Source organism: Xiphophorus hellerii, chromosome 1 (genome assembly GCF_003331165.1).
Source record: "Xiphophorus hellerii strain 12219 chromosome 1, Xiphophorus_hellerii-4.1, whole genome shotgun sequence".
Classification (NCBI taxonomy): domain Eukaryota; kingdom Metazoa; phylum Chordata; class Actinopteri; order Cyprinodontiformes; family Poeciliidae; genus Xiphophorus; species Xiphophorus hellerii.
In genome coordinates this window covers 6,792,646-6,818,989 of record NC_045672.1, presented here as the reverse complement: position 1 = coordinate 6,818,989, position 26,344 = coordinate 6,792,646, and the positions used below count along the sequence as shown (strand labels likewise).

Sequence of the window (26,344 nt, the reverse complement as noted above, 5' to 3'; positions counted from 1 at the left end):
TAATTGTTGGTTTTAAAGTGGACCCAAATGCAGCGAGGCAAGGTGATGAAGTTTTTAATATTTAATAAAAAATTAAGAACAACAAAAAAAAACAACAAATAAAAATCACAAGACCACAGGCAACCAGGGTAAAAGAACAGCAAGGACTCAATGGGGGGGGGGAAGCAGCGAGATAACAGGAGGAACTAGTGAGGAATGACTGAGGATCTTGATTACTAGAAGAAGGAACAGATGGCTGATTGGAAATGGGATGCAGATGAGAAGGGAGAGAGCAGACGGCAGTCTGAGGAGAGAGAGAAAATGGTACAGGGGGCGAGGGAGCAAACCTAAGGGACTAGGAAATGAATCTAACACAAGAATAACTAGACATAAGGAACACATTAAAATTAGAGTTCTAGATACAAGGAATAAACATTATAAACTAGAACCACTAAGAAGCACTGAAGTAAAGAAAAGCAGAAACATGGCTGATCTATTCAAAGAAAGAGACTAAGGAACACAGAATAAAAAATGAAAGAAGAATCAATAAATCAAACCCTAAAACAACCCAAGATCCTAACAAAACTGTTTATTGCCATGCATGTTAATATTCGTGACATATTTCTGTGCATGTATTCATTTGTTCATGCTGGGTTAATATTCAGAATTGTGAACATTTGTTTCATTTTAGAAGCAACGTGTGTGGTGAAACGTGAACATATGGTGTTGCTCTTACCTATTTGGTGACATGTCCAGAATACTTTCTGCTCTGAAAACAAGTAAACGTAGACTATTGAAAAGAGTACAATCTATTTTACCCAACAGCCATCCAGCTCAGACACAGGAAAATGCTCCTTTGTACTTGTGTGTGTTGTTGGTGTTGAGGCAGTGTGAAGGAGAACAGGACTGGGACAATGGACGAAGTTAGGCCCTGCCGGTTTCACCAAGCCTGGGAAAACGTGACTCAAATTTCATTTGCAATGTGTCTGTGACAGAATCCACCCTTCAGACAGACACATTGTTGTTAGATTTTACACTGATGCAATTATTATGAATTTGAACATAAAAGTTTTTTGCATCAACAAAGTTAAATCAGTTATCACTTGCTACAGTTCATGACTTACTGCTTACGAGTCCTATTACCTAATGACGCACTAATCGTACCACTGCATTATGCGTAAACTTTAGTGAGACATTATCCATTCGGTGCATAAACATTTTCATAAATATTCACCCCTTTCAAGTGACTGACCTCACTGAACAGAGGTCCTGCTTGACAATGCCGGCAGTGTCAATGTTGGTGAATACCTGGCTGCTTAAATTATATTACTTTGTAATTATTAGGTAAATAAGTAAGTCTCTGTTTTACAAATGATCTACTTAGCAATGTGATGCACATTCTTTTCCTTTACCGCCTCGCAGTCACTTGATTAAAAAAAAAATTCTCTAAGAGCAAATAAATGGAATGTGTTTCTCAGCACATTGAGGTATTTGTCACTATAATAACACCCAATAATCATCATAGACATTCCAGTAAAAGTTTGAATATACTATCGATCACACTAATATCCAGTGGAGTTACAGATGTGCAGTCTAAGTGGACACAGGCTAATGTAAAATTCTGAACATTTCAACCTGAGTATTTATGTCACCTGCAGAAATGCTGTGGTGAGGCAAACGTTCATCAAGTATTTCTTTTGAAAGATGTAAAAGTTCCATGAAATTTTATTTATAAAATGTTAGTCTGCAGGTGTACCTTTTGTGTGTGTGTGTGTGTGAAAGTTTGGAAACTTCTATAGATGTCCAAGCAATAATTCCAACAGAAGTTAAAGTAAAAATTATAACATGATAGAATTAGATTTTGTTTTTACCCCGAGGGCTTAAAAAAAAAAAGTCATTAAAATGGCTTTCTGGTCTTTAATTCTAAAGACAAAATACATGCTTGAAATAAAATAAAAAAACAATGCCATTTCTCAATTTAATTAAATTATAAATAATAATGTATTTCAGTCCCGAATGCGAATGAAACGAAAGATGGACATTTTTTCATTCAGTTCATGTAACAAAAAAACAAAAAAAAAGAAAACCTAAAACGCAAAACAAATCATCCTAACTCTCCAGCCTGCAGGTGGCAGCAGCGCGCCAGGCAAACATCTGCTCGCCTGGTTACAGTCGCAGAAGAAGAAGGAAGGCCCTCAACACTCCAATTAACAGTGTGTTTTGGAAGAAAAGCCACCGCTGTTTATCCAGATATAAGCTGTAAAGTGTCGACGAACGGGTAATTTCGATACGTCAGTGATGGATACCGTCATTAGGTGTGCTGACCTGTGATCCGCACCAAGCGGAAAGCAGGAATTAGCCTGTTCCTTGAGGCTTGTTCCTTCCTTCCCCTTCATTGTAAACAAGGTTGTTTTTTTTTAAATCAATTTAGGAGAGCGACATGGACAGGTATGTTGGAGACAACTCTTTTGCTGTTCAGGGGAAAATAAAATAACTGAAACGAAATGGTAGGAAGGAGCATTGATTCGCTCCTTTACATCATTAAAATGGCACTCAGGCTTATTTAAACTTGATTAAGGGCAGCTTCTCTAATAAAGTGCTAAAATATTAAGGACAACTTGAACTCTTGAAGTGAGTATTTTGAAATTGTTTCTGTTGAATCTTCATTTTAACATGAAATAACTAGCAGTCATTCATGTTACAATCTATACGGAATTATTTCAGTGGAATGAATTGTATGAATGTGCAACACCGTCTTGCATCACCGCAGCATGTGCAGCGTGCAAGGTGCCTCACAGGTCTTGAGATGTTCTCGAGAACTCTGCAACAAGAGCAACAGAGCCTGAAGGTTTCTCAGAAATCCCACATCTGCCAGAGAAGCTAATAAATTAATTTCCACCTGTATTTAATCACTGAAGCTCTGTGAGATTTTCTAAAGCTCAAAATCTTCTCCTTTGGCTGCAGTTTACATTTACAACCATGCTTTTTAGTTGATCTGCTGATTAGTGAAGCAGCAATAACTGCTGAACAGTAGAATGTTTCTTGGAGATTAAAATGTGTAGTTTTGATATTTCTGTTGGTTTTCCTCATGTGTCCGTGCTTTTTTTTTTTTGCTATTTTTTGCAGTGTCCTCTACCAGGTAACGCCTGCTGTTGGAGCCGATGGGAAGGGTATTATGAAGCTGATTCCTGTCCAACGGAGCGACAGGCAGCCTCCCCCGGCCCAGCAGGACGTCCAAAGGAGTAACGGACAGTTACTAGGACAGTCCTACTTGACTCAGACACATGCCCAGGTAATCAGTGGTCAGTCGTTCCCCACTCAGACGCCCGTCCTGAGGACCAACGGAGTGTCTCACCCGACCCTGATGCCTGTTCAGTTACTCAGTGCACAGTTCTTCCCGACTCAGACCCCTGTCCAGTCTTATCCCATCCAGACACCTGTCCAGATAATTAATGGACAGTCCGTCCCGATGCAGATGCCTTTCCAGAGGACCGATGGACAGTCCTACCTGACTGCGGTTCCTCAGAAAGTCTTTACAGTGTTTAAGCCCCTGCTTCAGAGCGCCTCTCCACCGTTTGTTTCTCCGCTGAATGTGTTGACTGGTAAAATGGACTCCTTAAAAACCCAAAGTCTTCAGCAGCAGACCGAGGCCAGAATTCCCCAGACCGGATCCCCTTCAGTAGGAGGCTCCAGTGAGATTCCAGCATCAGAGACATCTCCAGCACTCCGTAAGTCAGAAGTCCCAAATTTTCCTACTGAAGCACATGCCCCGAGTGTTTACTCGTCCAAGCATCAGCCAGTTGTCAAGGATCAGACCTTTTCTCCCTCGGCAAGCTTCTCTGCCAAACGCAGCTCCCCCATTGTGATCTACTTGTCACCAGACAGCACGGAGAACCCAGAGGTGGCCCTCGGCTCTGCGGCTGACAGGCTGAGAGAACTGGCGGTGATGGTAAACACTTGTGATTCGCTGTGCAAGAGTGCCGGATCAGAACCGTTCACCTGTGACGCACCTTTAAAGAAAGGACCAGCCCCCAAGTTAAAACTGATTCCAAAGGCGTCAGGGAGACCTTGCAGTCCAACACGGTGGGTCATAGAGGAGATAGGTAGCTGTTTAGCCAAAGGCCCCTCCATAAAGCTGCCGCCTTCTGAATCTGCCCACTTCTCCAAGAAGCAAGACGTTCCCAATCAAACCCTGCCGGAAAATCCAAATCCTTGGGTGGTGTATGATGGAAGGATGTTTTATGGAACCAAAGCGGGCCGCTCGTCTTCTAAGCCCCCCACAGCCACACAGTCGCTTCCTCCATCTTCATTTTCATCTTTACAACAGCCAGTCGGGTCAGCGGGATCGCTAACAAACGAAGTGATTGATCTTTGTGACGACGACTGCTCTCCGTCCTCTAACATGTCCTCCGTTTACTGTGAAGAGGAAGACCATGTGATCTTTGTGTCTTATGTTCCACCCAAGTCCAAGTCTGGCTCTGGCCTGAAGGATGGGTTGGGCAGTGGAAGCTCCAGCAGCAGGACTAATGCTGCGGCTGGAAGAGACACAGGTCGGGTCCAGAGCCCTTCCATCAGCCTCAATGGTTCCGGTCCAGCAGAGGGGGTCATAGTTGAGAGTTTAAACCCAAAGTGTCTGATAGGAACCACTAAGCAGTGTCCAGATAATCTGGAGATGGACACTGAGGCGGGAAGCTCAGGGAGTCCCAGCAAGGAAGAACATCCTGCAACAGTACAGGTGAGGTCACTTCTGATCACGTAGCTTGTCTTGGAGCGCTGCCTTGATCCCAGTGGATCCTTTATGGATCCAGAAAACATTTGGAAATACTGACCTGATAGTGGTTTGCTGCATTTGTTGTCTTCAGTTTAGAGTAGGGGCTTAGAAGATGGGTTCTGATTCAAGACGCAGGTAAAGGGCTATTCCACCTCATTTATTGCTGCCTTAAGAGTCTTTAATCTGCTCTAGTCTAAAAACGACAAAACTTAGACTCTTTACACTTAGACTACTTTATTCTACACTAGTAACAAAATCGTGGAAACCCAGTTTGTAGTTTGTGAAACCTTTATTTAATGTGTGAGAGTTCAATAAAGGGCCATATTGGTGCATTTTTGCATTAGAGACAGTACATCTCAGAAATCACAATGCTTTGTACTGAAGAGCAGATTGTAGACTCTCAAGGTACCAAAACCGTAGGTGGAGTTTTTTCTTATGCCGTTTCCTGAATCAGAAATCAACTTCAGCCTTATGGGGCCAGATCAGGGGTCTGCAACCATTACAATCCAAAGAGCCATTTTCCCCCATTAGTTCAGCTAAATAAAATAGGCTTAGAGCCACAAATATTCTTATAGTTTCTGATAAATATCTACTACAGAAAATGTGTTTTGAAAGAGCAACTATTTTTAGGTTTTAAGATAAACACAAATGGCAAGAATACGGAAATAAATATTGGTTATTAAGCAACCCGGTACCAGTTTCAGGTTGTCTTTGCGATCCAACCAGTAGATTGAACCCCAATCAGCAGAAGTTTCTGGATTGAATCTTGTAACGTTAAGGCGATACAAGATTCTTCCTAATTCATGCATAAAAGCAGTTATCCTTAAGCACATGTCTGATGTTTGCTGAACTCAAAGGCATCTCAGAGCATGCTGTCTGATTTAATATAGTGTTGATTACTTGGGAACCTCATTAAGGGGAAAATGGCTGATCAACTACAGGGTTACTAATTCACTGAAATGTTCCTGCTGTTGGCATACCGATGATCCTGAGCTGGACTGTTCTCGGCCAGCGCTGCTTCGGTTGATGTGAACCAGAGTAGAAATCTTGCGATTTATCACCACTTTGTGTTTTTTAAGACGCTGCAATAAGCTTTGCTTTCGGGCTGCTGTGCAGGACGAAACAAAATCAGGATTAGATGCCCGGGGCGGCCATATTGAATTAGGAACATTGGTTCCAAGTGTTCCTGTGAAAACCTGAGCACCAACCAGACCATTCATACCAGAAAGACGAGTAATTAATCAGAGCCTCAGCAAGACTTGTAACAAGTCCTGGCTTGTGCTTCCAGAGGCAGTTTTCTCTTGTTTTCAAATATCCCAGATGATGACACGTCTTGTTTTAAACTTTTACCTCTCGGCAGGTTAGATCTCTGTTTTTGGTGCTTCAACAAAGCACCAAAAAGAGGTTGTTGATATTTTGGTAAACTCAGGCCACTTCATCATGTGGAAGTTGACTAAAATCTCTACACGGTACATAAGGTAATGAATATTTTTCACCTTGTTAAAACAGAGATAATTTACGTAATATCATTTATTTGGGTTATTTTAAAAGTAGCCAGCAATGTGCATTTTTGTAAGACATTAGAAAAAATAGGCGTCCACATGAGAGGATGCAGCGTCCCTGGACACTGGTGGTGTAACCCTGCCACACAACCATGCAAAAAATACCAAACACAGAGATACAAAATGTTTGTCATTTGTGTGAGAGTTTGGAGCTACATTGTCATTGTTTTAAAAAATTAAAAACACAACTCGCATGTACAACCTCAAACATGAAATTGACGTTTTGAGATTTTTCCACTCTGGGTTCCATTTTCAAAAGCAATTGTTTGAGGTCTCCCAAAACACAAACGATTATTTAGACACGCAGCCTAAATTACAAAGTATTTTTGCAGGTACAGTACAGACCAAAAGTTTGGACACACCTTCTAATTCAATGGGTTTTCTTTATTTTCATGACTATTTATAAGGCAAGAAATCCCACTTATTAACCTGACAGGGCACACCTATGAAGTGAAAACCATTTCAGGTGACTACCTCTTGAAGCTCATCAAGAAAATGCAGAGTGTGTGCAAAGCAGTAATCACAGCAAAAGGTTGATACTTTGAAGAAACTAGAATATAAGGGCTATTTTCAGTTTTTTTACACTTTTTTGTTTAGTGCATATTTCCACATGTGTTATTCATAGTTTTGATGCCTTCAGTGTGAATCTACAATGTCAATAGTCATGAAAATAAAGGAAACTCATTGAATTAAAAGGTGTGTCCAAACTTTTGGCCTGTACTGTACATCTAATCTGGTCTCTGTGTGGACTGAGTCTTAAAAGGACAGTGTTATGCATTTTCCGGGCATATAGTGGCATTTTATAGCACAATCCCCTCTGCAAAGAAGGATTCTGCATGAGGAACATCATGGAAAACCCTGAGCATCTGATCTGTGAGACAACAACCGTCAAACTGTAACAGAATGTCTTCAGCTGGAGGCTTTGAGAACTGATGTAATGACTGCTATAGGGGATTCCTGCCGCCCATAAACAGAACCATTGATAGTGACTGAAGAAAGTTAGAGAGCATTATTGAAATCGTGTTTTGAATTTGAATCCTAAAATCTTTGTGTATATTTCTACAAATTTCCAACTCATGTAGTCCCTAGGCAGCATCCTGTTTCTCCGATTGTGGATTACTCCGAGCCTGTTTGATGTTAAAGGGGAGCCATTAAATATTTGTCAGACTTTTTTTTTTGTTTTTTTTTAAATACCATTCGGAAAGAAAATAATAATAAACTAGAAAATTTCTGAAAAAAATTTAAAAGGGGCCTGCCAAAGTGTGCCTGTCGGCTGGAGTCCAGCATCCTGAGGTGACCTGTGACTAGGGATTCTGATGCTGACAACTAGCAACAGGTTTACCAAAAGTCACAAACATCTTGCTTAACATGGACATAATCCATTCAGTATGCTAAACGTAGCAAACACATAAATTAGCTAAAATGCTTATTTAAGCTAATGTTTACATGGTGGCTTTCACGGGGCGAATGTTAGCATGTTGTCACTAGCATATAGATTGAGTAGCATGTTGACACCAACAGTAGGATGTGGGCTATCACCAGCATCTACTCCATTTAGCATGCGAAGCTTAGCTTTTATATAAAAATAAATGTAGCTTAAATACTACATTTAGTGTGTGGGACTTGAATTATGACTTGATTTTGACAGTAACATGACATGTTGATGTCACCTCTGGAGATTAATATGCAAAGAAGGATTTTACATATTCATCTCTGTTTTTCTCTGTCCAGCCCAGCAGATTTCCCCTTTAAGTCTTTTTTTCCTGTGTGTTTGTCTTATTTTCATTTGTTAGTTTGGTAATACCTCTGCTCAGGGAAATGTCCGATAGAATAACTTAAAAGAAAAGGCAGAAAGTGTATTCAATGATATTTTGGATATGTTAGTAGTTCATAACCGATGCCTTGTTGAATAATTGTTTTGTTTTTTCTAACCAGCAGAACTCTGAACTTCCTGTTCCTGCGGGGACATCTTCATCAGCACCAGAAACCTGTCCAAAGTCCGACCACCAGCTCAGGAACATATTTGGGATTACAGCTGATGTAAAAATTTGCCTTCAAAAGATTGATGAAATGCCACATTGGTGTGTCTCAGCAAGCGTGGTACAAACAACGTCCCGAGGTCCAGTGGACGGGAGTGACCTGTCGAGAGATGTTCTAAAAGCCAAAGAGGTTTCTCTGCAGGACTTTCCCAGTCCAGATAAACTGGACGATAACGTCCGGACTGAACGGGAGCACTCACCGTCTCCTCACTCCAGAACTCTGAGAAGTCCGTGTGTCTCAAAGGAGAACTGCTGTTCCTTTTCACCTCAAGCCAAGCCTGTGTTCGGCTACGTTGAACCCATTGACGAGGACTTCCCCGACGAAAACGACCTTCCCCAGTTACAGGACACGCCTGTCCATCCTCAGACGCAGACATGTGTGGAAGTCACCGCGAACACTAGGAGAATGGGGCGGACAAGGAAACGCACCATGTGTCTGTGCTGTGTCCCCCCTACTCTGCTTCCCGTTATCAAATCCGGCACCAGGTTGGAAGAGTTGGAGATGTGGATGTCGGCGATAGAGCCGGCGAGTAAACGAGTAGGGCGAACGAAGGCTGCGAGGAAAACCTCCACGAGGATCAGCCACCCCAACTGTAGGGTACACAAGCCTCCTGCCGGCAGTGACCCCTCCACTGTGCCTGAGGGGTTAAAAAGACACGAACAGATCAAGAAACACAATGAACATCAGGCGAAGAAGCTACACAAATGACCCGTACCAATGCTGGGACACTGCAACACTACAAAGGGACAGACAGGAGCTTCACGTTCCACCTAGCTGGAGCAATAGTCAGTCTTGTAACATCTTTGCTCCGTTTCTAAACACTCTTCTGAAATATGCAACACGTTTTTATAAACTTGGTTGTATATGAACATGACTCTACATGTAGCTGCACTAAAGGGTTTCTAATAAGACAATGTTAGTATTTTACTGTTAATGTAGGTCTAGAGTTTGAGTTTATTATTGGTTTCTTATTTCCTCTAATTGTTAGTCGGAGACTACAACACTTACTAACCTCAGAGATGTAGTGTGGCCAACAAGACGCCTCAATCACAGCCCTAAACACTGCTTTTCTAAGGGAATGTGGAAGTCTTCAGGTTCTTAAAGTTGCGCATTACGGAGAAAATGGCGCGGATCTACTGATGCATAATGCATTAATATTTTACCAGTTGGTTCTGGTCCTATGGATTAAAGCTCCACCCAAAGTGCTTTCTGTTGTGGTTATGTGTGCCAGAAAAGTTTCTGCTGCATCTAATTTGTCAGTAAAGAAATCTGACAGTCTACCTCTGTTGTAACATCAGATTGCCCATCTAGTCTGTCTGTACTGGATCTACAAAGTTAACTGTTTTTGTTCTAACTTTTTTCTAACAACTATTAAAGTGCAAATGTTGTCATTCTAATTTACATTAATGCTTAAAGGAAAGCACACTCTTTGTGAATTCATTGTTTTAATGTTCCTACGGTAGTGCGAGTCTATTCCATTTAAGTGGCAAAGCCAAAGTGAAAGAGTTTGTGAAAAATACTAGATACCAAAAAGTTTCATGCACAAAATATTCATCTACTTTCATTTAGCCCACATTTCTACATTAAGATGTTTTCATTGGTCTAATTTCCTCTGAGAACAGCCTAAATATTCCCAAGCCCATGTATATTCTTATTAAAGTAATTTGATTAGATTTTTTTTTCCAGAAACTCAATTACCGTACTAAGTGAAACACATTATATGGCTAAAGACTAATGTTTGTAAGCCTTTATTTATGTTAATTGTGATTGCGTCCAACTGATGAAAAAACATTTAAGATTACAATGTTAGCTCAGTCCTTTAAACAATTTAATACTTTATTTTCAGAAGGTGCTTTTAATCTGAAATTCTAATCCAGAATTAGAATTTCATATATATATATACTGTATATGTCCTGCTAACCCGTTATATATACACGCACTAGTACAACAAAAAAGTGAAACCGTATATACCAAGCCTTTGTTTCTAGATACTGAAAAACCAAAATTCACATTTCTCAGAAAATTAGAATACTGTGAAATAGGTAATTAATGGAAACTTATGGTGTCACACCCTAATGAATTAGTTGACTCAAACCCCCAGGTTTCTTGAGCCTTCAAACTGTTTCAGTCTGGGTTAGCAGGACACAATCATGGGGAAGATTGCTGGCTAGACACCCTTCACAAGGAGGTGAAAACACAAAGGGTCATTGCTGAAGAAACTGGTTGTTCACAGAGTTCTGTGCCCAAGCTTAATAATAGAAAACCAAGTGGAAGGAAGAAGTGTGGTAAGAATAGGCGCAACAGGGAGAAGCCTTCGGAAGATTGTCAGAGAAATTCAATTTCAGATTTTGGGGAAGATTCACAAAGAGGGGCTACAGTGACCATGGTGTTGCTGTTTTTGAACATTGTTAGGAATAATATTCTTATATTATGATCGGAATACTACATCAGACCTCTAAACATTTTCAATACAATATGAAATTCGTTGCCACAGTGATGCATTAAGTTATGCAACACCCCACAGAAAATTTCTGGGCTGTTGTCAAGAGGAAGATGAGAAACACCAAAAGCAACAAGGCAGATGAAGGCTGATCAAAACAATCTGGGCTCCCTGCATCGATGCAGTAATTCATGCAAGAGTAGGCGCAACAAAGTAGAGTGAATAGAAATGACAGTTTTGAAGCCTGACATTTGTGCTTAAAACATTCGTTTTTGATTGGTCCAATGTAATATTTTAATTGTCTCATTATTTTTAAAAAAAATTTTTACCTGTAAGACACACTCATTAAAAATGCACAGAAGTTCAATCTTAATTTATTTTCCCTTAGTGTGACGAATCTGTATATAAGAACCGATATATATATATATATATCAATATATATTCTCGTATATAAGAATTATGGCACTTTTATACAATATTCCAGTTCTTTTTAGATGGAATATATTTTTAAAGTGCATATGTTGTCCAAACTAATGACAAGAAGAATAAATGTAAAATAAAAACTAAAAAAAAAGTCTGGTATTTTTTTTTGTCATTCTGTAGTGTTATGAAAATTCAACGCGATTATTCCATAAAAATTAAAAACTACTCTAACCTGCTTTTTTTTTTATTTTTTTTTATCATATCTATATTTATAAACACCGGATTTACCAACTTGCAAATGCAATGACTCCGGATTCAACTTCCGGCTTCGGAGCTGCAGGTTTTATGCGCTTTTATTCTGAAAAGGTCTGCCCCGGAAGTTTGTCTTTTCTCCTTAGCAAATCGAAAATGTACTATCGCGAACGTGTGACCGTTTAACTGCAGTCGTCCGCCGCCGCCCTCATCAAGGTAGGTGGAAAAGGTCGTAATGGTTCTTGTGAGAAGAGCTTTTTAGTAATATTTAGCTTTATAACAGCTAATATTGGTTCGACGAGGAGCCCTCCTGTTGTCTCAATGTATCGTTTTGTTGCGAAGAAGATTGTCTGGCTTATTAAATTGAGCTAACAGAAAATACTCAAGGCCTTTAGTCAGAAGGAGTCGGAGGTATGTTCGCTTTATCAAAAACTTAATTCAGACATATTTTCTGATGTATTTTCTGACGCCCTCTGCTGGGTGGGAACAGCAGAGGGCGATAACCAGCTAACATCCGTGTTCACACTTACTTTTCCGGGTTAAACACTGAAGGCGTTTCAAAACGTTATGTCCCTTTCACCTGTTCAATATTTAAAACCTGTTATTATATTTATTTAAACTTTTATAAACGTTACCTCCAGGAGCTGTGTTGTAAAACTCCCCACTGATGCAAAAATAAATGTTAATTTCAAGTCTTCTTCGTCGAGTAGTGTTTCTGTCTGTGCAACCTGTTATAGCCTACACCTGGGCACAGGAGAAACCTTAAAACAAAAGTGTGTTTTATTTTTTTCTTGAATCAATGCAAGGCAGTAATCATGTTGACTGAGTCAGGATTTAGTTGACATGAGAAGTGGATTCGTCATAATTTATTCTTTTCTTCCTAGATAAATCTAAACATGGAAGGGTGTGGAGATTGGGAAATTAACATTCCTGTGGAGGCCGAGGTGAAAACCGTTCCCCTGAAGAATTTACCAAACTCGGTCATCAGAAAAATAGGCCCCCCTGTCTTTGAGGGCGACCCCGCCCGGAAGCAGAGTGACTCTACAGATGTGACATGGATCTGTCCAGCGGTGGTCAGAAGGAAAGGACAGGACTTTGTCTCAGGCTCAGGAAGACATTTGGCTGACAACTTGCTCTCGTTCGTAGGCACGCAGGTTCCAGCCAGTCCTTTGAAAATGTCTTTTGTTTCCTCCAACCGAGCAGCCAGGGACGTGCTCATGAACATCTCCCCTGGAAGACGTTCGTCCAAAGAAGAGCTTTTGAGTCAGGACTCAGCTCTGCTGGCCAATGATGACGCTGTCATCGTCTACAAAGGGCAAATTTATCTGTGCATCAGGAAAGCCAAGAGGAGAACTCGGAGGACACGGAAACGGCAGCCGGTATGTCAGGCTGCCATGCCTTCAACATCAGGCCAGCAATCTACAAGCCACACCAGGGTAAATAGTTTAGTAAAACAGGAAGTATTGCCTATGAAAACTGAAAGGTTCATTGTTACCTCTGGAACCCACACCAACCTAAGGTCATACCGGTAGATCTGATCTTAACTTTTCTCTGTTTGCCTGCCTAGCCTAGTCTAGCCTACTCCCCTCGGACTACAGGAAACAGACATTGAAAGGTTCATGAAGAGCTGAACCACGACCAATCAGAGGGGGATCTCACCCTTTACTATCTCTGATTAGTTTATGGGCTCAGTGTGTCCCTTTTGTGAACCTTAGGGAGTTTATTTTTTGTTTTCTTGGGACTTGAGATTTATTTCCAGATGTACTATTGAGAAATCTGGTCGCATTTGTGACCAAATTGGTCGCACTCTAGAGCACTGAAATCCAGATTGAAACTTTACAGACATGTAATTTTCCTGGATATGGACCATTTTCTCCAGGACCTTAGACAGAAAAGACAGTTTGCAGATGGGATGGAGATGAACAGCCTTTTTAAGTTTTTCTTTTTAACAGCACGTTTTAGCCAGGCTGGGTGGATCTTGATGTGCATTTTGGAGAAGGTAAATGTGTCATGAATTCTTCTCCTTACTTCACTTCTACACTGTACATCGAAGAGAATAAGCAGAGGTTAAAATGAGGAGTTTACTATGAAACATTTCCTGTTATAACACAATCTAAGGCTGATGTTCTGTTTGCCTGTTTTCCAGGAGCTCATCGGTCGCAGACAGAAGGTAAAAATCGATGCAGGTAAAGTGAAGCGCTGTGAGAAGGCCGTGCTGAAAACAAAAGGCGTTCCCTCGGTCAGGGACGAGTCCTCGGCCCCTCAGCCTTCTGACAGCACACTCAGAGCAGACGGTAACAGTCCAGGAGGAGACCAGGAAGAGGCTTCTGTCTGGACCAATCACATGAATGGGAGTCAGGTGAACAGTCAGGAAGATGAGCACAGTGGCAGCCAGTGGTGGACACCGGCGGAGCCTGTTGGGGACCCTGCCGCCTCCACATCCAGAGATTCTGACTATGAAGAGCTGGAGCGGGAGGAGGAGATAGCTCACCTGTATCAACTCATCTAGACAGGAAATAATGACATGGTATGGTATTTGTTTGTGTACACTCTTGCCTCTGGTCGTCTGCTCATTCTGGACTCGTTTCAAACCCACGATCACAACAGTCAGACTTGGAGGATGTCTCCATAGAAACGTTACAAAGACAAAGGCTTTATTTAATGCTGTAACAGCTACTCTTATGTTTAGATCAATAAACATTATTAATTAGTGGTTTGAATCTTTTGAAATGAGCATAAATAAACTGTGATGAACTGACCTCTTCAGGTGTTTGTTTTATTTCAGTCAAACGTCCAATTACTAAAATATACAGTTCACGAAAATAATGTTTAAACACTGAACACTTTATCAGTAGCTTGCTGCTCTGGTACAAGCTGGCTGGGGAGAGCGAAGTCTGGGCCTCCTTACTTAGGCTGCTGACCCCACGACCCAATCCCGGATAAGTGGAAGAAGATGGATGGATGGATAAATAAATGCACACATGCATAAACTCACATGCGTGATACAAAGAATACAGACAGTAATGTTAGCTAGCTTGATTAGCTAGCTAGTTTCAAGAAACGTGCTCTTTCGCACCCTCTCCCCATGCCCACACACACACACACACACACACACATAATGGATGTTGACATTGTCCATTATTGACATTTCATCATTGCTGTTGTCCTTTTGTCTTAAAAATGTTCTACAAATTGTCACAAATGTTCTGCAAATTGTTCTAAAAACGTGAAAAATGAAAAATATTTCAAACATGAAATAACTCTTGTGTGAAATAAAACACAGTAGAAAGTATTATAAAAAACATGATTTTGAATCAAAATGACAAAAGTAGCATAAAAACACACTGATTGTAACCTGGGTCAAAAAAGACCCAGTCACAGAAGACTGTATAGTCAGTCACTCAAGCATCAGAGGGTTGAGAAGAATTAAAAAAAGAACATGTTTTATATAAAATGAGTTGGACAATTTAAACCTTCTCTTGAGTCCTTAATCACCATTATTAAAATGGCAGAATGCAGCTTTTATTAATAGTAAAAAAAGTTCATATTTGTTGAAACTGTCACTATGTGGTGTCAGTAAGGTACGAGACGAATAACCTGTGATCAAACTGAGCTGCTCTGCCTTCTCCCTTTGCTAACTAGAAATAAGATCAGAGCCAGGAGGTGGGTCTTAGCGCTGTCAATCACTGTCTTTTGATGCTGCTCACACCCCTTCTCCTGCTTTCCCTTGTTTTCTACTACACTGCAGCAAGTATAGCCAGTCATGAATTATCAAGCTAGTTAGCATGACCACCACTGGCGTCAGATAAATGGTTTTCCTGTAACTGTAAGTCATTTTCTCTGCCATTAGCACATTTGTAGCTGTGATTGACAGCATTAAGCCCCTCCTCCTGGCTCCTAATGATTGTTTTTTTGGGTTTTTTTGGTCAGCAGTGGTGTGTTTCTTCAGACAGCAATAGCAGCTCAGGGAGGAGGTGCAGGAGATTGATCTTTTTACAGATTATCTGTCTTATAGTGTCACAACATGGTGACAGTTTTAACACAAATGTAAAAAAAAAAGTTACATAATGCAGTTTTAAGGTTTCTGTTACAAGTTGTGACCACTGAGTTTAAAAAACATTTTCTAATGCAGTTCAACTTAAACCGTCTCACACCTTTTAGCCACCAGGGGGAGTCCGTGTTATTTCTCCCCTGTCAAATGGCATCATTTGAGAGGGCAGATGAGGCTTTATCCAGCAGCTGTGCACTGTGTCACAGTTTTTAGTGTGAGGCCAGCCTCACAGTTTGGACGGCAGGATGTGGAAGTGAGAAAAGCTGACAGATCTCTGGTTCTTCTGTTCATGTCTATAAAGTGTAGCTGCTGCTGTACTGACGTTAAGAAACTGGTGGGCCATCTGGTCCACAGGTTATGTTTCTAACATTTATTTAATTTATGTTGCGCTCTACTTCCAGTCCTTAGGCGCTCCTCATCAGCCCTTCGGGTTTTCTGAATCTGATTCATTCTTTTTCTCTTTTCCCCCTCTTGTTCTTTCTGTTAAACCTTTTTAACACGTCTCTGCAGTTATGGAGCCAGATAGTACACAAGTGAGGAAACAAAGACAAGTCCAGCAGTCCATCACTAGCACATGAGGAGTATTTGAGCAGACTGAGGGAGCAGAGTCAGAGAGATTTTCCATCCTTCAGATTGAGGATGGGATGCCAGGTTGGCAGCCATCTACTATGCTGGACCTGAAATTCTACTTTCTCTCTGCCAAATGGTTTAATCTTTAGAAAGTCTACAGCCACAGCTGTTGAAACAACCTGGGTTTCTGTGACTGAAGATCCTGTTAAAGGGGCAGTATCACATGTTTTCCAGGCACAGAGTGTAATTTTTATAGCACAATCAGCTAACTATGTTATCTACAATTGTTATACAAAAAGCTATATCTATGTATTAAATTTGACTTAAAAGAAGTTTGACTTTGTAACTTAATGCCTTGAAATTGGCCCTCTGTGTCTTTAAAACCTGCTGCTCTTCAGGACTGTTGTGATGACTCCCCCTTCAGGAAACATCAAACATCTGGTGGCTAATTTCTGCTGGCTAGTCTGAAGGAGCTGAGTGAGGGATTTCTCAAACATGCATGAAAGAATCAAGGCAACACTCCAGGTATGTTTTCCGTGAGGGAATAACATGATGTAAATCTAAAATAAAAAGTCAATTTTACATAAAACTGCATCTTTGAGAATTGGTTCTTTGATGATTTTCCTGTTTGTTTGGGGGTTTTTTTTAGACTCAACACTGGAATTGCTGTCTGTATGACTTTAAACTCGGCTTTCTTAAACAAAACCCGTTCTTTTAAAAATAACCAGGACTGAAATTTCACTGAACACGAGTAAAAGGAAGCAGTACAATGAAAAACTCTGACAATGAGTTTTTCAGGTCTGTCAAAATTTTTCATTACACTGCATCTTTTTATTCGTGTTCAGTGAAAATCTGAGTATCTGATTTACAGGAAGGAAACAGGACTGTTGCACTTTACTTTTGTGTTTGTTTTCGGCTTTTAAAAATGGCTGCTTGTGGCTGGAATCACTAGATAAATGAGTTTGCAGCCCGTCCTCACACTGAGGACTTTCACCCTTTAAAAACCTTTGTGTTGAAGTGAGAAATCTGATTGAATTCCTTTTTTGGAAGACACTCATGAACGGCACACTTAGCCTGCCTAAAGGTGGACAGAACTGACCGACTCCTCTGTGTTCTCGTTCTGATACCGGTTACATGACGGTGATATGGCCCAGTAAATACTCTGATTGTGGTTTGGGATGAGATCGGAGAAAGAAACTACGTCAGGAGTGAGGGAGGGAGGGAGGCAGAGAGGGAGGACGTCCCCCTGGCTCTCTCTGTATAAGTCTGCAGGTCGGTTGAAGTCCGTCTAGCCAGACAGGATGCACCCCTCATGCCGCCACTCTGCCCCAACACTCACACTCAAGGTAAGCTGCCGCCGCCGCTCCACTCTGCTGCTCATTCACTACCTAGCCAGTCAGTTTCTCTACTGGACATGATCACCTCCGCTTGGTGCAGGAAGATCAATGTTTAAATCAATAATATGGTGGAAAAATAAGGCAATCTGCTCAGATGGGAGCAGAGGCAGATCACTGTTCGGCTTCTGGATCAGCCTCACCTGCGTAAAGGCTCATAAATTACTGCAGAAACATTCAATGATAGATGAGTTATGAAGGATTACACAAAACAGAAAGATGGATTACATTTGTTTCAGTTTGAGGTTGTTTGATCATATGAGGAGTTCATCACCTCATTTAATTTTTATTACTGAAAGCCTGTTTTTTTTTTTTTTTTTTAAAACCAGGCTTTTAAATTCAACGAGTCCTGATGAATTGCTGGAGAAACGCTTTGATCCGTGTGGAAAACATGGGTTTTAAATGAAGATGCTGCTGTTGTTTGCTATATTTAATCCCAAATATAAAATGAAACGAACATCTGACTGTCATTTTATTGATAACATTTCAGATTGTCACTAAGATGAGATACTGCAGAAATATTTTGTCCATATCATTATTTTTCATTTTGCTGCTTCAGACATCAGCTTCAGTTTAGTCAGTTCAGTAGATCCAGTTAGTTTCTACCTTTAACAGAATTTAAAAGTCCATTTCTCTCTCTCTGTGTGTTCAGTAACATTATTATACATCTTAAAATGCTATTTATCTTCTGTGTGCGACTTTGATTTGACAAACTGAATAAATCTGTGCTTTATTGTTATTTCAGTATAATCAAAGCAGCAAAAGCTTTATTAAAAACATTGTTAAAGTGATTCTTTTTCATTTTTTTTGAGAATGGAATGTCCTCATTTTCCATCTGCAGAGTGGAAAATTCTGATGCCACAGCAGCAAAATGACAGGCGATCTAGGAACATAGACTCACACAAACATAAACTATATATTAAAAAAGAATAAGAACAGCGTAGACGGTACAGGAAGAGGAACATTTCTCTGCACTTATTAAAAATAGTGTACTTAAGTCCAAAGGAATACGCAACTGGGCAGATTAATTTAAAAAACAAATTTACGTTTGTTTGAGCGTTAAGAACCGACAACAAACTATTTGCAAAAAAGTGACAGTAAAGGCAGGAAGTTTTTGTGAAATGAGCAAAGCTGAGCAGATACCAGCATGGATGTGAATTCTTGGTCTGCGATCTGCTGTAGCGCTCCGGAGCGCGTTTAGAGAGCAGCAGTGTGTCACTGAAGGAGCTCTGCAGTCCAGCAGCAGCTTCACGCCTGGGGCTTTATGTTCTGCTACCACAGTGATGGAGCGCTGGCCTAAAAGGTTCCCCCTGTGCTTCCAGGTGTTGTGTGTTCGGTTCTGCGTGTTCTACTGCAGCATGTGTCTGGCGGGTTGGCCCCTGTTCTCGGAGGGGGCCCGGCTGCGCTGCGGCTCCGAGCTCCTCAGTGACCTGCTGTTCGTCTGTGGGGATCGGGGAATCTACTTGGGTGAGCCTTCCACTCGTTTCTTCGTTTGTGTGTGCGTTCTGCAGCTAAGTCACAGTCAAGCCTGCAAGTTCATAGTTTGGGGTGGGTCTTTAAAAAATTGGTCAACTCAATGCAGAATAGAAGACTTGATTGCTTTATCTGACTGTTTTCCTTAGAAGACTAGGTTGATGAACTAGGTCATTTTGTTTACAAGAAAAAAATGAGCAAAAATGTAGACAAAGGCTTTTTTAAAATACATTTTATGGTGAAAATTCAAGTAACAGAATTTAGGAATCTTACATTTCCAACGTCTGTAAAAATAGACAAAGAGCTTTGATAACATGTACATTAAATTAATTTTAATATGAACACATTGGATACTTTCATAGCCCAATACTACAATTAATAATATTAGTTTGTGTTAATATGACTGCTTAAATTGATCATTTTCTGACCCAATCTGGTTCACCGTCTGGCTGCTACAGGTGCATTGAATTCCAGTACGGTAATTTTACTTTTGTGAATATCATTGTAAAACATTTCGCAGACAGGGTTCAATTCATATCCAGAGATATTTAAGCAGACGTATCCAAAACTTTCTAGAGAAGATGACGACTGTTGCTCAGGCAAAACATGCATGGACAATTGTCCTGCAAGTAAAATTAGTTTTCTGACCTTAAAAAGGAGAGAAATTGTTAAATATATATACAGTATATATATATATTTGCTTCTTATGAGAATTTTTTTTTCTAAACAAACCAAAACTTTGACCATAAAATGTAAAGTGATATTAAGATACTTTGTCAGGATACAACAGAAAGGCAGGCTTATTTTAGTTTGGTTCAAATAAACATTCAAATACCGAGGCGGTTTGTGTCCTGCTCACACCAGCACAGAGCTCCTCCACTGTCGTGGCCCTGGTCACCATGTCCGAATGAAAACACAGATGTAACTCTGAGGAAGTTATCAGTCCAATAACACAAACACTTCCCTTTGATTCACGGAGCCGAGGCTCGACCCCGAGCAGCATCTCTCCCGGGTTTCCGCTTCCGTGTGTCCAGCTGCGGACTCAGGGGTCTCAAACTCCAGTCCTCGAGGGCCGCAGTCCTGCAACTTTTAGATGTGCCTCTGCTGCACCACACCTGAACAGATTAATTAGGTCATTAAGGCTCTGGAGAACTGATCTACACAAGGAGGAGGTAATTAAGTCATTTCATTCCAGTGTTTTATACCTGTGGCACATCTAAAACCTGCAGGACTGTGGCCCTCGAGGCCTGAAGTTTGAGACCCCTGCGCCCTGTCGCCTCTACTGGCGCGCGCGCAATTACCCAGAAGCCCTTTCACCCGATTACCTTTCGCCCCGCTGTGACCAAGGCCACTTCCTGCATGCGCTATCAGACCGCCGCGGGTCCTGCGACGAGGCGGTGGACTCTCCAGAACACTGTGGCTCGGCGTGTGATAGCGTTATTGTTAAAACAGCCGCTATCTGAGAGCAGCTCGGCATTCCGGCTGAAAGTAGAGGAGAAAGTGGAAAAAGAAATGAGGTGGAGGAGGAACTACGACGCAGTCGGTTCTTTCTGTGCTTCAGCTTCTGGAGGTGATGGACAGCTGGGTGTAGCGTCCGGTTCCGACCAAATTCTCCCGAAAAGTCGAAATGAAAACTGTATTCAGGTTTACTGAAGCGAGAGCTGGTGTCCGGTGACTCTGAACGGTCTTTGCAGAAAATATTCGAAGTAGCTTTTTTGTTACTCCGCATCAGTAGGTTGTTTTTGTTCTAACCTCTGCCGTGTAGCTTGCCCTCTTCTCGAAACACATTTTGTTACTTTTCCCCCCTCCCCCCCCCCTCGTGAACTCTAGGGCAAGCAGGAAGGGCAGATGGATAACTTGTGGATTCCAGCAGATCTTCAGGCAGCAGCCAGTCAGGCTGATTGTCTGGTGAACTAATCAGTGTGCAGAAGATTAGAATTACTACTGATAATTTGATGATTCAGCTTGAATCCGTGCAGAAGTTAAAGAAACAAGAGCAACTAAATAAATAAGAGATTGAAAGCATAAGTTGGGTTGGATTCAGTTGGATTGCATTGATTTGACATCCTCATCCTAATGCGGCTCTTGTTTTAGATTTACACCATATAAACACCCTAAACTGAGTACATTCCAGTGAAGATTATTATTATTAATCATGTAGCATTTTGTCCTGCAAATCTCTGGGTTTACTTCGATGTTTTGTTCGTTTGCTTACGAGGATGTAAGAAAAGCAGGAGCCATGATGTGATCATACTTGCAAAAGAGCAACAATTAATCGGTCAATCGTGACGAATTGATGATTGGAATATTCGTCAACTTATTTAGTAATCGCCTAATTGGAGTATATTGACTCAAAAAACAAGGCAATTTAATGAAAGAACGCAGTCAGAGCAGTAATTTTCTCAAAAATACAAACATTTTGCATTTCGGATTAAAAAAATCTTTTTGTCTGTAAATCTGTTTTTATCAGAACTCCTCCAATGGCAGCTTTAGCTTCACCTGGTTCAGATTCTGGAAAGAAAAAAAAACAAACTTATTTAGCACCTTTTAGTGTCCAATTATTAATTGACTAATCCACTGTAATAATGATCAGCCCAGCAGAAAGGCCTAAACTTTTCACACGTTGATATTAGGATTTTTTTTTTTAGCTGCAGATTCACCCTTTGCTATAAATGATCAAGTGTTCACTAAAGGAAGGCTGTTGTTGAATTGTGGTCACAAAGTGTTTTCTTTCCTTACATAAAACTGGAATTTAATATTTCCATTTTCGTTCCTAATACTGTTTGAAGAAGCTGAAGGAGTTTAAAGGGAAAAAAAAACATCAGCAGAAGTTCTGTTAACCCATTTGTCAGAATAATGGTTGTTTGCAGCCTCTGGTTTGTTTTGCTCCAGGTGAGCTGACCTGCGGTGCGTCTCTCCCTGCAGGTAAAGGCTCCTGGTCGGGGTACGGCCCTCGGCCCAGGGGGAAGGGAATAGTGGACCAGTGTTGCAAATCCTCCGGCTGTGAACTTTACCACCTGGAGATGTATTGTGCCAAGCCAAAAGCCAAGCAGCTAACCACAAGATCCCCAACCACAACTTCAACCACAGCAACACACACAACCACTGCAGTTCTAGACATGGTGAGACTCTGCTTTTCTTCATTTATTTTAACATTTATTTTAACATGGTTTTTTTGGGGGGGTTTTTTCCGTCTTTATTTTAACATCTTCCACTGAACCTTTAAATCTTACCGGTTCTTGCAGTTTGAAGATGTGTTTCGGAAGAGGCTTTTGGAGACGCTGGGAGCTCCCAACAGCCCACGGAGAGAGGCCTACAGAAAGAAAACTCCTTCGTCGCTTCCGTGGAAAAGCAAAATGTCGTTGTCGTCGTCGCCGCCGCCGCGCGTGAGGGTGAACGTGCAGAACTCGACCAGCTGGCCTCCCTCAGCCTCGGGACGCTCCGTCTGAAGACGGAATCTGCAGGACGATTTCAATGTGAAAGATTTGACGACGGCTCGAACAAACTCTCGTGTGAAGTTGGTACCTGGCGGAGTCAGATAAGAACCCAGACGTAGAGGGCTGTGAAGATCTTTGCAAGATCTGGAACAAGCAGACTGCTGAGCTGCTTCCAGACCAGCTGTCACTTCCTCCTTGACTTCCCCCCTCCCCCGTCCTTTAACACCACGACGAGCCTCTGCTGCCCGTCTGTTCTGGCTCCCTCCTCGTCTTCCCATACAGGCTGTCCAGGTCCGTGCACTGGTGCGACTGGGAGCTTAGTGTGTGTGAAGCCTGAAGCTGCTCCTGCCAGCCTTGCTTTGCTTCCCACATCCTCATGTCTAACCTGCTGTTTGCTCTGTACATTTGCACATGTTGAGTTACAGGCCAAGACCTGTCTAAGCCACTTTAGTTCACATTTTTTTTGGTCAGCTCCGTTAGGCTTATAGCTCTTCTGTTTGCAACAAACCGTAGATACCTAGTGGGCTCCAGAACGCTCTAGGCATTTATGTGTGTTTTAGCACTTTTACTCCTATGCAAAGAGAGGTTTTTATACTGACTTGTTTTCGTTCAACTTTATTTCATTTGAAGCGTAAACGTTTTTTTTTTTTTTGTTTTTTTTGTAATAATTTGTTGCACTCACTTATTTATTTCACCACGACTAGAACAAATGTTGCAGTTTTAATAAAACTTGTAATTCTCAAGGAGAATGTGGCGTTCTTTGTCTCTTGGCTTTCACCTGAGCGTCAGGAACCGATTCGACACGAGTCGACGTGACATTTAGCAGAATCGCAAACATCTGGTTCGCAGTGATTTGGCGATTGGACGGCGATCTGTCTGGGAGAGCTCTGGAGGTCATCACACGTGTCTGCGCGGAGCAGCCCGATAAACCGACGGGCTTAAGCAACATTTCAGAGAGATTAGTGGAGAGGATTATTCTGCTGAAAAGAACGAAAAGCTTTGATTTCACTTTTTTTTATCTACGCTTTTCAGCGTCGGTAAACTGGAGCGAAAAGAAAACATGTTGATAGAAATTGAATTTGCAGCAGCTTGTGGGTTTTCTGCTGAGATAATTCAACCTTGACCACCATTTTTATTGTGCTTAAATCAAAGTGATTTGATAAAACTAACTAAACAAATATAAACCGTAGCTCCTGAATCTAGTTTTTGACATAGGAAAATAAGCCCAAGATAACACATGGGGTTATGATTACATAAGCAGTCACAATTTCTGTATCATAACTTTTGCCATATTAGGGCATCATTTTAAGTGTATGAACTGACCAGTTCATGGTTGTAATTGATCTTTTTCTTGCAAACAATGAAAACGAAGTGATAACGTTGTTAAAAAGAAAATGAAACTGATTAAAAGTAAGTAGTCTTCGAATTACGGACAATTTCCACAAATCCTTATTAGGCCAAACAAAAAGTTGAAGAACTGATCAAGGTGCTAAAAGATGGATACATTCAAAAATATGAAAGATGCTGGATCATCGCTGTCCAAATCATCATCAGTTAATGAAAGGTGATCTGTGGGGGAATCCTGACTGAAGTCTCTAAAGAAAGACAAATCCAGAGGTGGATTCATCTCCAGCTGACCTGGTGAAGTCTTTAGGTGCTGTGGAAGGCTGTCAGTATCTGACTGCTCAGACAGTGTGAAGGCCAGTATTGAGCCTCAAGATGGCCTCCACAAAAGAAAAGATAAATAATTTTTTTTGTTGGCCTCTAAGCTGTAGGAAATGAAGTTCAGTGGAAAACATAATCAGCTAAAGACTCCCAAGAGCAGATTCTCTGACCTGGTCTGGATTCAAGCAGCTGAACGTCCTTATTTATTTATTTTTTTTAAATGTCCTCATGGTTGATAGGTCAGGACCCTTTCTGGAGATCTTTGAGATTCTTTCTCTGGACTTCATGTGATTTTTGTCCATTTATTTGTCCTGAATCCAAATGTTTCTCCTTAACTCGCCATATTTTATCATTCATTACAAAAAGGTCCCTAAACCCAGGGGATTTCAACTCAGTCTTTGGAGACAATTTGTTCTAATGTCTTTTATACTTATAGAAACACCAAACACAACTTAGTTTGGCAGGCAGAAAACGACATCCTAGCTTGCTAAAAACGTGAGCTGCAGCTGACGATCAACTGAGCAACACTGCGGCTCTCAGGTTTTGTTGAGAGTTTATGGGCCCCAAATATCCTCCCTGCAGAAGACCCAGTCTCTCTGCATCAACTCCTTGACTAAGCGGACAGATGAAAGCCGGCTTCTGAAAAGTCAAAATGACTCCAGCGACTGGTCGACATTACTCACTGGACTAGTTAGTGCAAACGGCAATAATTACAACTGTTACCTTTTACAAAAGCAATGCAATATAAAAACCACAAATATTATATTGCAATTCTAGATTATCTTACTCTGCCTTAGTTTAATACCAGATAATACTGATAGGAAAATGGGCTGAGAAAGGAACTTCATTAAGGGGTTTTAGTCATTCTTTCCTCTACAAGTCGAACTGGTGGCCTGGAGATAATTATATGACATTTATTAACCATATACTTTTATTCTGTTCTCCTTTTTTGAAAGTTTAAGCACTTTTTTTTGTTGTTGCAACTTTTCAGCTGTTTACAGGCAACAACAATCGTAGTAATCGAGTAATCCCAAGATAATTTCTTTACTAAGCTGCACAGCGATTAGTACTATGAATTATCACTAATTGTTACATTTTGTAGTCGTTGGTTAATAAATATTGAAATTAAATGTCAACAGTAAAGCCAGAATGAAAGTAATTCTGCCTCACCTGTGTGTCTTGACCTTACCTACATGTATATGCCAACATAAAGGTAAGGTCACCATTGCATACGACGGTGACGGCGTGGCTATCTGCGCCACGGCTTCCCTCAAACCCCAAAACGTTTACTGATTTAAAGGTGAGACACTCAATAAAAATAATCTTGTTCCAAATTGTTGGCAGAAAGCAGCGATCCATGTGTCAGCTGGAGCATTCCTGCAGAGGCAGCCTGTCAGCGACCCGACGTGAACTTGAACTTGCAGCTGGAATCTAAAAGAGCTTCCATATCTGTAAAACATATACTTTAAAGATATTTAAAACATCTTTTAAATATACACTTGAGCAAGTGTATATTTACTCTCGGGCAAATACATATTTTGTTCACTTAAAGTATACTTTTATTTAATATATTTCTCAAAAGTGTATTTTGGTATAATTATATTTAAGTAGGTTTAAAGTTATAATGTCAAAATTGGTACAAGCATGCTTTTAGTATACTTCGTATATATTTATAGGTAGTAAACTTAATACTTAGTATACTTAAAATGTACTTACACAAATGTAAGTATATTTGAAGTATACTACAGTATATCTTTTTTTCACTAGGGAAGTCATGAGCTACATGCAAATAACCAGATTTATTTATTCCAGAGCAAAGGTCAATTTCAAAAGCTGCACCAACGTCTGATTACTGCGTACAATCCAGAAATCTCTAAAACTGAAGCAGAGAACCAGAACTAAAGATTTCAAAGTCCAACAGAGAATACCGCAATCCAGCAGGAATTAAGATCAGATGAGAATCAAAGCCTCAGACGTTTCTAATAGACCTGTTTCTTAACATTCAGTGTTCATGTTGAGCTGTGACATCGCTGCATCATTTTGATTGGTTTATTGATTCTATTCTTAAGTTTTCATTTTTGCCTTTTGGTAGTTTCGTGGCTCTCATTATTCGTTCATAGCTTTACTCAGTAGTTTATATACAAACTGTGAAAGAAGTTAAATCAAATATGAGACTAACAATATATTTCTACACTTATGTTTTTACAGTTATGATTAATGTTAAAAAATATGTCGTTTTTACCCCACCTCTCACCCGTCGACCGCTGGAGACAGCAACCCCACCAGA

General features: G+C 40.7%; 4 protein-coding genes across 9 annotated transcripts in view; 3 read left to right on the top strand and 1 right to left on the bottom strand.

Moving 5' to 3' along the window:
- Positions 1 to 26,344, bottom strand: part of LOC116721371 (tumor necrosis factor receptor superfamily member 14-like) — a 1,133,408-nt gene that overhangs the window by 189,296 nt on the left and 917,768 nt on the right. The window lies entirely within an intron of this gene.
- Positions 71 to 9,753, top strand: lrif1 (ligand dependent nuclear receptor interacting factor 1). Of its 3 annotated transcripts, none has more exons than XM_032564539.1 (3): positions 71 to 758; positions 3,106 to 4,714; positions 8,248 to 9,753. In XM_032564539.1, the coding sequence occupies exons 2-3, from the start codon at positions 3,155 to 3,157 to the stop codon at positions 9,058 to 9,060; spliced, it is 2,373 nt and encodes a 790-aa protein (XP_032420430.1). In that variant the 5' UTR covers positions 71 to 758; positions 3,106 to 3,154; the 3' UTR covers positions 9,061 to 9,753. The 3 variants fall into 3 exon arrangements, with proteins under 3 accessions (XP_032420430.1, XP_032420413.1, XP_032420421.1); XM_032564522.1 differs by lacking the exon at positions 71 to 758 and adding an exon at positions 2,110 to 2,427; XM_032564530.1 differs by lacking the exon at positions 71 to 758 and adding an exon at positions 2,112 to 2,427 and having other exon boundaries at positions 8,251 to 9,753.
- LOC116721384 (uncharacterized) lies at positions 11,575 to 14,225 on the top strand. 2 transcript variants are annotated; one of them, XM_032565077.1, is made up of 3 exons: positions 11,575 to 11,683; positions 12,352 to 12,846; positions 13,614 to 14,225. In XM_032565077.1, exons 2-3 carry the CDS (start codon positions 12,364 to 12,366, stop codon positions 13,974 to 13,976), a joined length of 846 nt encoding a protein of 281 aa, XP_032420968.1. In that variant the 5' UTR covers positions 11,575 to 11,683; positions 12,352 to 12,363; the 3' UTR covers positions 13,977 to 14,225. The 2 variants fall into 2 exon arrangements, with proteins under 2 accessions (XP_032420968.1, XP_032420958.1); XM_032565067.1 differs by having other exon boundaries at positions 12,352 to 12,903.
- Positions 15,482 to 23,135, top strand: LOC116721459 (insulin-like growth factor I). Of its 3 annotated transcripts, none has more exons than XM_032565211.1 (4): positions 15,482 to 17,434; positions 18,764 to 18,949; positions 21,881 to 22,077; positions 22,201 to 23,135. In XM_032565211.1, the coding sequence occupies exons 1-4, from the start codon at positions 17,401 to 17,403 to the stop codon at positions 22,402 to 22,404; spliced, it is 621 nt and encodes a 206-aa protein (XP_032421102.1). In that variant the 5' UTR covers positions 15,482 to 17,400; the 3' UTR covers positions 22,405 to 23,135. The 3 variants fall into 3 exon arrangements, with proteins under 3 accessions (XP_032421102.1, XP_032421112.1, XP_032421095.1); XM_032565221.1 differs by having other exon boundaries at positions 15,484 to 17,434; positions 18,805 to 18,949; XM_032565204.1 differs by lacking the exons at positions 15,482 to 17,434; positions 18,764 to 18,949 and adding an exon at positions 20,155 to 20,591.

Coding starts and splice junctions, on each gene's coding strand:
- lrif1 (XM_032564522.1), top strand. Junction 4,715..8,247: donor AACATCCTGCAACAGTACAG/GTGAGGTCACTT, acceptor TTTTCTAACCAG/CAGAACTCTGAACTTCCTGT.
- LOC116721384 (XM_032565067.1), top strand. CDS start 12,364: ATGGAAGGGTGTGGAGATTGGGAAATTAACATTCCTGTGGAGGCCGAG. Junction 12,904..13,613: donor AATCTACAAGCCACACCAGG/GTAAATAGTTTA, acceptor CCTGTTTTCCAG/GAGCTCATCGGTCGCAGACA.
- LOC116721459 (XM_032565204.1), top strand. CDS start 20,315: ATGCGCTATCAGACCGCCGCGGGTCCTGCGACGAGGCGGTGGACTCTC. Junction 20,592..21,880: donor GAAAAGTCGAAATGAAAACT/GTATTCAGGTTT, acceptor CTCTCCCTGCAG/GTAAAGGCTCCTGGTCGGGG. Junction 22,078..22,200: donor CCACTGCAGTTCTAGACATG/GTGAGACTCTGC, acceptor CGGTTCTTGCAG/TTTGAAGATGTGTTTCGGAA.